This window comes from Rosa chinensis, chromosome 5, assembly GCF_002994745.2.
Source record: "Rosa chinensis cultivar Old Blush chromosome 5, RchiOBHm-V2, whole genome shotgun sequence".
In the NCBI taxonomy this organism is placed as follows: domain Eukaryota; kingdom Viridiplantae; phylum Streptophyta; class Magnoliopsida; order Rosales; family Rosaceae; genus Rosa; species Rosa chinensis.
In genome coordinates, this window is record NC_037092.1 from 55,876,133 (window position 1) to 55,888,021 (window position 11,889).

Genomic DNA, 11,889 nt, shown 5'->3' on the forward strand with positions numbered 1-11,889 from the left:
CACATAAACAAAACCGCTAAACTTGGTCAGCGGGGACTGGCGACAACCTCGGATTGGTTGGAACTCTGACTTAATCCTAAACGTCAACACCCTTTTCATTTACCCCTGTATCATACTCCCACCCCATGGTCTCAACACAGAAGATCGACCGCCAGGGAGACATCGAATCCTTCTAATTCCAGATCAACTTAGGCCCACCCTAGTGGCGAGTGAGATTCACCTGTCCGCTACACCCTTGTGGCCTCATGTAGATAAGTTCGTAGAAGTGAAGTACCTCTTCCATGGTCGGTCCTTCATAGCCAGACAGACGCCAGAGCGAGTTCAGCGCCATCAGTAACTGCCACATATTAGGGCAAATTTGTCCAAAAGCAAGGTCGAACTCACAAACCAGGATTTGAAAGTTTGGCAGCAGCGGAAACGTTACTCCGTGGCGGAAGATGGCCTCATGTAAGGCGACATGACCCGTTGGCAAAATTGACGCTCTCTCGTCTCCCTTCTGAGGACGCAACTTCACTACGCCAGGGAGGCAGAATATCCTCTTCAGACGATTTACTGCCGACGCAGTCATAGGACCTCCCGCCTCGTCAACAGGTACACCATCAGGAAGAACCCAGGCTTACTCTATCTCTTCTCTGCCAGCCTTACCCCCGTCAGTGGAACCGCTAGCGGCGCTATTGCTCGCTAGCCTCTCCTCGGGATGATTGCGGGTGGCAGCGTCCTCCGTCGCCCTAGAACTTTCTGTCCGACCAGCACGAGCCATCGCTAAGTCCCACGATATGGTTTGTAAGGGTTGGATATTCAGCGGTTCCAACAGAGAGGTTCCTGCAAGGGCATACGGACTCAATGAATCAATAAAATCCCTATCAGAACCGCTGCACGACACGTCAGACCCAGAATCCTCACTGTTCGAGATCCCTATGACTCTAGCCATCAGAAAAACCCTAAAACCCAGGTCAGTCAGTTCCAAAGCGATCTAAACTATCCCTATGTCAGTTTTCAGCCAAGAACACCAAGAATAATTACCCAGAAACGACCAAAACAAGAAAACATGTATACATACATCCAAAACCCAGATTCAACCATCTAGAAAATCCAAAACCTAAACCCTACCACAAATACCTAACCCCAGCCCCAAAACCATTCTGCACCCTCAGACACACATCAAAATGGCACCATTCACTCCAAATAGCAAAAAATCTCAACTGGCAAAAACAATGAGCAAACAAATAGGTAGAGGGCTCAGATAACCAACCTGAAAGATGGGAACTCTGGTGTGCTTGATGGTGCTCGTCTTCGCTTCAAGAGGTCTCCGTCCTTCAAAGATCAATAACCTCACAAGAATTGCAGAACCTTATCCTCGAATCGCAGAGCAAAGCTTGAAGGCGACGATATCAGTTCAAAGTGCAGAAAGTGCCTAACCACTCGATTTCCCTCTCTTTTTTGTCAACATCAAACAAATCTACACAGTCCGCTGAAAAACGACATCACACGACAGCCATACACTTGCCCCACGATCGCACTTACTGTCCAGATTAACCGAGGCAACAAAATCCATAATTACTCACATTAATGGCGCTGATACGGGCGTGTTGAGGAGACGCTATCCCACACGCTAACCCAATGCATGATGGCCAAGTGTGTGGCACCGTCAGACTAAGCGTCTATCCGAAGTAACCATCAGAGGAAGTTCACCAATCGTCGAAACAGTCTCTGCAAAGCTCAACTCCGCTAGCGAAACTTCTCCCTTTTCATCTCGCAAGCGAGATAGTCTCTGCTAAGCGCAACTCCGCTAGCGGGACTTCTCCCTTTCATCTCGCAAGTGAGACAGTTTCCGCTAAGCGCAACTCCTCTAGCGGGACTTCTCCCTTTCATCTTGCAAACGAGCTAAGTGCAACTCCGCTAGCGGGACTTCTCCCTCATCTTGCAAGCGAGACAGTCTCCGCTAGGGGGACTTCTCCCTTTCATCTTGCAAGTGAGACAACCTCCTCTAAGCGAAAATCCGCTAGCAAGACTTCTCCCTCATCTTGCAAGCGAGGCAGTCTCGGCTAAGCGTAACTCCACCAGCGGAACTTCTCCTTTTTCATCTCGCAAGAGAGATAGTCTCCGCTAAGCACAACTCCGCTAGCGGGACTTCTCCCTTTCATCTCGCAAGTGAGACAGTCTCTGCTGAGCGCAACACCGCTCACTGAGCTGCAACCAGGCAATCCCCGCGACACTTCTTGCCGCTTACTATCAGCGGAGGGATTTCCGCCAAAGGCGATTCTCGAGGCAACACCTCATTCTGACGACGACCGCCAAGCGGCATTACAGTCAAGCAACGTCCCTCCGGGACATGGGGACACTTCAATAGTCTGCGACGGCCCTGATCAGGCACGTTGACCCCAACCACTCGGGTATCAAAGATTGGGCTCGCTACCTAACACCCTCTGCGCAGCGCAGCTCCCCTCAACAAACAATACACAGACCAAATGGAGGTCTATCTTAGCCGGGGAGTGAGGGACTCCCTAGGGGGTCTAGTAAGGGCCCACCCGAAAAGGTATAAAGCGTTTACTCAGTAAGTCCACGGTTGACAATGCACTGACGCTAATTATGCTTTTGCAAGTCTAGCGGAAGTAATTCTTCAAACCGCTAGGCAACTCCCCAACCAAGATTGCCCTCCTTGACTGGGGACTTGGGAGACTTGTACTTACATGAGCATTTGTCAAAGCATAATTAGCTATAATGAGCCACGCTCATGCTACCACCAGCGGTATCAACTCCCACCAACGGAGTGACCTACGGAAACACAGCCAAGCAGGCTACCGCCTGAGCCCTGGCTCACCACCAGATCACCGCTGATGAGCCACCACGCGCCGCGCCAAGATAGCATCAGAAGCTCTATAAGCTGGGAACTGGAGCATATCATTCCCACATCGAAAACATGGAAGAGGTCAGTCTCTTCCCCACCTATAAAAGGTTCTCTCCTCTCACCTCATTAATGACGCATTTACTACTTACCTACTGTTATTCTGTTAACATAAATACATTGACTAACTTAGGCATCGGAGAAGAGAAGACCGTCGAGTGCAGTCTCCCTTTGACGCCCTCTGTATTTTACTTGGCAGGTAGCGGAAGTGTTGATTACATCACGAGTAGCGGTCCACCCACCGGACCCGCGTTAACCAAGATTTAGCTACCGCTGAATCTTAGACATTAACATCTGTCGATATTCAAAAGTATAAGGATTTCATTAAATGCTGGATTTTGGAGGATTTTATAGTGCTTTTTATATATATTGAAACTCAAAAACAATCCAACCACTTCTCAAGAGATTTTGAGGGATTCTATCTCACTCAAAAAATGAAGAAGCTCTTCACCAAAAAAAAAAAATGAAGAAGCAGCCCTCAATAGGTGACACTCATCCATTTTGCCTTAGACCTATTTTCCCACTATCATCCTTTGCCTCTGCTCTCATCTAATAATTTTTTTTTCTCACTATAGCTCTAGAAGCCTTAATCCTTCTAGCTAATTAAGCTCACTTCCAATGGTATTGTTAAGATGATACATATACACATGTTTCTTTTGTAAATTAGATATGAAATAAATTAAGTCATTAGTTTACTATTTTATTTTTTGTCTAACATTTTGGCTGGTTAGTTTTCTCCTACTGTTCATATATCATTATACACAACGTAAAGAATGGTAGATTGTCATACTTTTTGTCATTGATATAGTATTATAGTTGGATCCATACATTGCTTAAATATTAAAGAAAAAAAAATTAACCTATCAAAAACATCATAAGAAATTGTAAAATCTAAACAAATATTAGTAAATCAATCTATTAGAATTAATTAGAATCCATATAAAAACTCAAACAAAATCTTTTAAAATCTGAATTAAATACACCCCCTAAATCTTTTTTAATTAGATATGTCATATAATGATATTTTTAGAAAGATAAGTGAGTTAGATAAGTAAATTGAATAACTAAAATTAAAATATAGAGTGTAATAACTAAATAGAGTGAACCAAGAAAGAGATAGAGTGACAATAACCGTTTCCTTGGACAATTATTTGCAATCCCAATTTAACTGAAAACGCTAGACCCTAAAACAACGTCTTGTAAAGCACGAATATAATGCGCAAATTTCGCCAGAGAGCGTTTTGGTATTCTCTCATTAAAAAACATACAAAGTGGATGAGTTTGTGTTGAAATAGAAGGCCTGATGCTTGTCCCTATGTTAAATCGATTTGGATTGAGTAACGTAACGGTCTCTCTTGTGTCAGCAAAAGTAGCTTATGCCAGCTACATGGCACAAAGATGAAAGCTCTTCTGCTACATGGCATTAGAGAACGACTTCCACCGACTGAATTTTTCTTTCGGTATCACGAATTGCATACAACCATGCGTCTATATCATGAGTAGCACACAACCATGTGTCTCTCCTTTTTAACACGTAAAAAAACAAGAGCTAATACCGGAAGAATGAGAAACTAACATTAAGTACATATATAACATGAAACCCATCAGTGCTCAATTTAACCATTATTATCAACCCAAATTGTAGACTCACTACATTAATCATCAGCTGGTATGAACAGTAGTACCCATCAGTACAATTAACAAGGGTTTATTGCCTACTAGATCGAATTTAAAACATTTACATAACAAGGCCACAGAATAGACCATCCCAAGCTTAAAGGAAAACAGCAGATGAGAACAGCATCATCACAAGTACTGAAAGCAAGACTGACAAAGGAGACGAAGAAGCCGAATTGTAAGGGTAAGGCACATATCCTCCTCCTCCTCCTCCAAAGGTCCCTGGAGGGGTGAGGTACTGAGGAATCGGGCCCGGAGGGGAGTATCCCTGAGGGTATTGGCAACACTGATACTGACCTGGGGGACATTTTCCTTGATGACTAGGCTGTTGAGGCGGTGGCGGTGGTGGCGGTGGCGGGTACTCTCCGGTTTGTGATGGTGGAGGTGGGGGATATAAGGGGTCCCCTCCTGCGGGAGGACATGGGTACTGACATGTAGTGCAAGTGACGCAATTAGCACTAGGAGAAGAAGGTGTGGCGTCTCCAGAGATCTCCTTGATGAAAACAAGGTTGGAGAAGACAGACAAACACAGTGCTGTGAAAAACACAGCGAGTTTCAGAGGAAACATTCTTCTTCTTCCTCCTGGTTCTGGTAAGAGAGCTAGCTATGATGTATCAGAAGAAAGAGGTGGGATTACAATGATGATATTTTGTTCAGATATATAAAAACCCAGCTTCTTTCTCTGGTTTGGAGCTTTCAGCTTTTATTTCTGAAACCCGGATTTGCTGCCGCATGGCAGACCATTTGTCATAATTATGTACAAGAAGAGCCTGGAAGCCTCAATTTACATGCATGCTTCTACTGTTCTACATATGGACAAACTTAAAAAATAAAAAACAAAGGAAGAGAGAAAAATCTTTCACATTTTTATTTTTGGAAATGCTAAAATGACTCACCCTTTCATGTATACAGGTCCCACATCAGCTTGAAAGAGTTTGAAAACAAGTTGAAAGCAAAACTCCATTTCCCATTCAAATCAAAAGCCAAAACAAGCTGCAAAGGAAGCTCGTACTGTTGATTTTCTCCTTGAACAGCTGGGTTGTGGCTGTGCTAGGGATTTTTGTTGGTAACCTTCTTTTATTCATCGGAAAAAAAAAAGCCAAAACAAATGTAAACTAAAGGACCATTCTCAAGTTCTCAACTCAACACAATGAAGAAGAAACCTTATTGCTTTCTTTAACGAGCCAAGTAAACAAAGTTAAATTGTGTCACACAGCTGGTGACAAGAAGAAACATGAGAGACAGAAAACACACTTGGAGCAACAAAGAAGGAATGACACCTTAATATTACAAAACAATGTAGAGTTATAGAGATAATGAAACATGCATCTAGGACTGAACCGAAGAAGTTAGGCACTGAATATCCTGCCTATTTAAATAAAAATAACTCAACTTATCGTCAAAAAATGATTCTATAGACAGTGGAGAAAATCCAGCATAGTTCCCCTTTACTTTTGCCAAGCAAAGTTCATGGATGCACTTGAAGAGCCCATGTTTTTGGGTGACTGGTTGAGCTGCGAATTCCTCGAGTGAAATCCACTACATGAAACAAAAACAACTCCACAAAGTTATGGTCAATTTTCTTATGCAGTTACTTGATTCACTCTAAAATATATGAGACCATTCGAATTTAGGCATGTATAAGAAACATAACTGATGAAGTGGACAAATTGTACTGATAACTCGTTTTTCAGAAATTAATTTCAGAAGTATGTCAGAACGCATTTTCAACAAAAATTTACCTTAGCTGCCTCAATCTCTAGGTCTTGCTTTTGGATGTCAAAGGATAGAGGACGCATCATGCACACAAAAAACAGATCCGACTTCTCAAAAAATTTCTTGTGTGCTTGCCTATAGGTAGGAAACAGGAAAGTATGTAGGATTAGAATTTACACCATGGTTTACATCTGTAAAGTAGAAGAAAAGATTTGAAATTCAATAAATCCACGCTAATGAGAAGCAAAGCTGAAGACAATAAAGAAAGAAAAAACGCCATGCAATCAATTGCGTAATTTCAGAATCTCTCTAGAGGTACTACTCTGAGCATTTTTGTTTTACTAGAAAGAGGGCTTGAAATATGAGTTTGAAGGAAAAGGGTCAATTATTGAATGGGAGCAAAAGAACCATCTACTTATTCTAGAGGAGTAGAGGGTGCTGTTTACTCAGAGATGAAAATCTGCTACTTTGCCTAGCAAAAATTGAATTGTTTCCTTTCTATAATTCTACAGCTGAAAATTTCATAATTGAAGGTCAACACCTGAGCATCAACAAGATATGACCAGCACCCAAGTGCTGGCCTTTGCCCGCTGGCACTGGCGTTGGCATAGGAGAACAAAGAACAAGTTTACATAAGGGTAAGATTATGGATGGTGTATTGAAAAACTCGGATTTTGAAATTGTTTTATGGTTGGAGAACACTTGGTGGATGCAGGTATAATTCACCCAAATGACAAAAGCAGGTTACATCATGATGGTATTGCTAGGAAAATGTTTAAGATGAAGCACCTTTCAGTCACATCCCTGAATCGATCAAAGATATCGGTCCACAATTAAGGATGCCAGTATAATTTGCATCCAGATCATGTTTCATGACTTGTTTGGCACACATGATTTAGTTTTGCCATCTATAATTGAGTTGATTTAAAATAACATTACGTAAAAAAAAAATGCATGAATTGAGACTCTGAAAACTTGTACCTGAATGCTAATACCTCTGAAAACTCTGCGTCAATCTGAAGCGGTGCAAACCAGTGGAATTCATCACACTATTCATATTGGTATCATAAACTACAAGGAGTAAATATAATACAGACATGGAAATTGATAACTTACTCCTGTTTCTTCTTTAACTTCCCTTACAGCTGCCACAGTAATATCCTCACCCTGTAATTGAATAGCTCATTAATGTCCGGCCGTAGCAAGCATAACAGTTTACAAATAATTAAGAATGCTGCTATTCCCACCCTTTCTCATATTTCCCGCCCTCACTAAATTGCTGGAAAAAGAAAACGCTCTTTCCTATTATTCCATATTGCCCCTTATGAACTAATTTAGACCAAAGAAAAGAAACTAACTCAATCACTCATCCACTACATAGTCTTCCACCACCCACAATTATTATGATACCCATCCACTCATCTGCTTCCACCATTTTAATTTCTTTCATAAACACCAATTCTGTTCTCTCAGCAGAAGGTGAGACCTATTATACCAGTTATTTGCTAGTTTTCTATAAATCCTATAAGGTTATACTCATCTTTTTCTATTTCTTTCTTTCAACGACTTGATTACGATGATTAGCTTATGTGATACAGAATAAAAGATATTTATTGCAGGGGGATGGTTTCATTGTGACTTCCATGCCACAACTGAAAATTCCACTCATGAAAGGTGAGTGGGTGTAGTAAGATAGGCGGGTAGGAATAATTGCACTCCTGAATAAAATACTGCTTAGTTAAGGTAGATACCTCATCAACTATACCGGTAGGGATTTTCCACACACCTGTTCCTTGTAACCTGCCACTCTTTTCCTGGACTACAAGCATCTATGTAGAAGAAATCTATTTCAAAACCAACAACAGATGATGATGACAAGGTTGCAGAAAATGAAAGACCTACATGTACAGTATGCACATGGACTGAATTAGAACAGGATATTCCAGTCAGAGAGAGAAAGAGAGCAGACTAATTTAAACTGCCATTCAAAAGATAGCCCCTACTGTTTTACTTTTATCCAAACGATTAAACATTAGTAGATGAGAGGGAGTACCTCATTTTTATCATTCAAAATAATAGCACCAACACCAACTCGGTGTGAAGCATTTGCAGGTATAGTATTAGTGGTTTCAGGAATCCAATAAACAAGCATGAGGTAATGTGGCTCAGCATGGTGGTAGTGAAATCCTTCCTGTCATCAACTTAATAGATATAAGTCAAGCAAATAGATTTATCAAGATCAATGGACAGAACATGACATAAAGCAATCGCTGAGTTATATGCGTCCGCTCTAGTTACCTTAACTCCCAAATATATGGGTTTATAAGGGTTTGGGTCACTCCATCCATTGACAATTGGTTTTGGATGTGAACCCCAGATTACTTTATCAAAAACTGATGTCGAATTTTCAGTTTTCAGGTTAAAGTCCATGGTTACACTCTTATGGAAAATATGCAATGTATTAATTCAGGGACCATTCCAGGGCTCCAGGCTCTAGATTTTGTTAGCTTTTGATTTAACTAGACACTAAAATATAGTTACTGGGATTAACAGTTAAAACATGAACATGAAACCTAAGACCTAACAACATTATATGAAAGTTAAACAATGATAATATTTCTCATAGACTTTGTAGATCAATCCACAAATGAAATAAGGAAGATCAGACAAAGTGCATGTGCAACATAGATTTGTAGATCTTTCCCTTGTTATAAATGCAATTCACAAATCAGAATCAACATGGTAGGTTGAAAATACCAAAACTAGCATGAAAACAGTTATGCCACAAATTACATCGCAGAGTAATTACCTTAACTACCATTTCAACAAGATTTACAAGTTCGATGGGTAATTTTATCCAAACTCCCTTCTTTCCCTGCATAGAGTATATGAAAAAAAATTCATTGATAGAGGATAGAATAAATTTGAATATTCATAAAAGTTGAAATAAACACTTTTGCCATTAATCATATGCCTACAGAGACAAAAACACGTACCTAAACATAAAAGTAGATGGATACACAGTATATGACAAACAATATAGAATGCGCACTTTCACCATAGTTGAAAGACAATTTGTGAAGAAAGAAAGCCATTGATAGCATTTGAATCCTCTCACATAAGGATGACAAGTACAACTCAAAATGAGTAACCTATGATTGTTCTTCAAATGATGTAACAAACCATCATTTCTTTATCAAACATGTCAAGGTACACCATATTATTCCTATTGTCTGATAAATAACTAACAAAAATAGAGAGATAGAGAACAAAAGAGGAAAGAAAAGGTAATAAGAACAATAGGGAGGTATCAAACATCTACATGCTGGTTCATTATTAGAAGCTAATCCAAAATAAAATCAAATCAATATCCCAAATTGAATGAACTTGCCTGATTAAACCCCTGATACCACTTTTTGTTACTTTGCTATTATTCTTCCCCGGTTTTAATATTCTAAGCTCAAGTTTTAGACTAATACAGTGTGAGCATTTGTAACTTTGGAATTCAGCCTATTTTCCTCTAGGGGTAGAAGTAGCAACTAGAAAAACCAACAAAAGTTAATTCCAGAAATAGAATTGGATTTATCAGGATTCAGGAACAATCAAAAACATAAATAGGACTGATTCCTTCACAGGCTCAAGGCATGACTTCTCTCGTGTTTCTTTTTACTCAACGGCTTCCAATTATACGTGTTGTGCACTTGATAATCTTTATTCCTTTGCTTGTTGCCTACATCATACAACTCTCCTTTCAACAGATGTTTTGCATTATCCTTGACATGTTGTGAACTTGGATATATTAGTCAGGCTCTTACCCCATCCAATTCATTTGGGTTCATAAGGGATCAGAACTAACCAACTCTATTTAACTTATTTGGACAATGCTAAAATGTATTTGTTTACAAGTACTCCTACAGCTCAAGTTATTTAGCAGGCACATCCAGCTTCTGTTTGAAATGGCTTAGGTTGATAATAGGCTCTTTCAGTGATTGGACGACAAGGAGCATAGTGGTGAAAGGGTAAAAGAAGGAAATCAACAACTGGCTAACAATGAAACATGTTGTGGCAGCAAGGTCAATGGGGAAGTTGTAGATCACTGCTGTCTGACTTGGGAATGGACATCACAATGATGAAATTGAGCTTATTGTGAGTTTCTAATCCATTTGGTGCTCTCGGTTGTTTGACTTTAGTACCACCAACATGGCTACACTGTGGGAAGGATGAGGTTTGTTTCAACCTCAGCACTGAGGTACGGATTAGATTTGGAAAGTTGCAGGTACAACGTCTCAAAGCTACAACAACAAGAAGTCAAAGTTTGGACTCTGAAGAGTAATAGATAGCAGCAGCAGCAGCAGCAAATCAAAGTTGAACTGTGACATTTACTAAAGGACTGCAAGACCCGCATGGTGAGCATATATATGAGCGTGTAGAGGGAGGGAGAGAGAGAGAGTATATAGACGAAGAGAAGTGAAAAGAAGAAAAGGGTGGAGTGAAAGAACAATGGAGCAATAGGCATCTATATATTTCATAATTCATATCCTAGCCAACTCAAAAAAAGTCAATCCCAAAAAGAACTCCTATAAACCAATGCCTACAATCATGATATCGCATCAGCAACTGAGAACCACTACACAATGAATGACAAGTATCACTTCTTAAAAAGCGTCAAAACTACTATTACATAACATCTTTAAATAAAAAGCACTGACCAGAGGTAAGCTAACTGAAAGACCTTGGTTTACAGGAACAAGAAGCACTAAATAGTCAAACCAGCAATCAAACTAGTAAACCCATTAGTAACAAGTTCATATATATATCAAATAAAAAGTATACGACAGTGACACCTGTAGCCTCCATTGAACTATTGAAGCTCTAAGCAAAGCACGAAATGCCTGAGGCTCCATAGCATCCTTCATGTCCACAATAACACCTCCATGGTCGTCATTCGTAGCAGGAAGTAGCTCAGCAGTTCCATTCTCACAGACCTGGTCCGATGAATTCACGGAAACCGACATTCTTCCCACCAGGCCAGAAACAACAGAACCCCAAACCTCAGAACTCAAGATTGAAGAGAAGCAAAAGAAAGATTTGAACAGCCAAATCAAATATGAAGAAGAGAAAATATGAATGAGCAGGAAAGCAAAAACCTAGTTGAGAGTTGAGACTTTCAATGGAGGCTTAAAGCTTTCCAGTCTTTTCATTTTCAGCTTTCTCGTCTCTGTCCCGGCCCCCGAGGCTGCGTGGGAGAATTTATATAAATTTACGAGGGGTCCCTCTACCCTGTGAAGAATTGCACGATGACGTAAGCGCCCACTAACTGGGAGACCAATGGGAGATCTTCTGACGTCATCTGGGCCACGTGATTAAGAGCCGCCCATGTCGTTTTTGAATACGTGGGAGACTGAGTGGGAGGGACCACCATTAGATGATGCAGAGGAGGGCGCGTTAACGGTTCGCGGCCACTAGTTGTAGTGCGATTACGGTTGGAGCCCTCTGCCTGCCATAATTGGTTGTCTGTATACGGCCGCGTCCCGTGTAGGGTAGGACTCTGGGTTTGTACAGGTGCATTCATTTATGAATGAAGAGTACAG

The 11,889-nt window shown here is 40.7% G+C and overlaps 1 protein-coding gene across 5 annotated transcripts; it reads right to left on the bottom strand.

The window, feature by feature from the left end:
• Nucleotides 1-4,493: 4,493 nt before the first annotated feature.
• LOC112202300 (nudix hydrolase 10) lies at nucleotides 4,494-11,543 on the bottom strand. Of its 5 annotated transcripts, none has more exons than XM_040505976.1 (9): nucleotides 11,143-11,543; nucleotides 9,108-9,173; nucleotides 8,352-8,489; nucleotides 8,050-8,127; nucleotides 7,415-7,465; nucleotides 7,280-7,314; nucleotides 6,325-6,433; nucleotides 6,035-6,121; nucleotides 4,494-5,186 (listed from the first exon to the last, which is right to left on the bottom strand). In XM_040505976.1, the coding sequence occupies exons 1-9, from the start codon at nucleotides 11,311-11,313 to the stop codon at nucleotides 4,680-4,682; spliced, it is 1,242 nt and encodes a 413-aa protein (XP_040361910.1). In that variant the 5' UTR covers nucleotides 11,314-11,543; the 3' UTR covers nucleotides 4,494-4,679. The 5 variants fall into 5 exon arrangements, with proteins under 5 accessions (XP_040361910.1, XP_040361912.1, XP_040361911.1 ...); XM_040505980.1 differs by having other exon boundaries at nucleotides 5,070-5,186; nucleotides 6,063-6,121; XM_040505978.1 differs by lacking the exon at nucleotides 8,352-8,489.
• Nucleotides 11,544-11,889: the final 346 nt, after the last annotated feature.

Bases quoted from the DNA above. Each gene is read 5' to 3' on its own strand.
- LOC112202300 (XM_040505976.1), bottom strand. From the start codon at position 11,313: ATGTCGGTTTCCGTGAATTCATCGGACCAGGTCTGTGAGAATGGAACT. The intron at 8,490-9,107 runs GTAATTACTCTG...AGTTGATGACAG, and splicing joins TTGTTGAAATGGTAGTTAAG to GAAGGATTTCACTACCACCA. The intron at 6,122-6,324 runs GTAAATTTTTGT...TGTTTCATGTAG, and splicing joins TAGAGATTGAGGCAGCTAAG to TGGATTTCACTCGAGGAATT.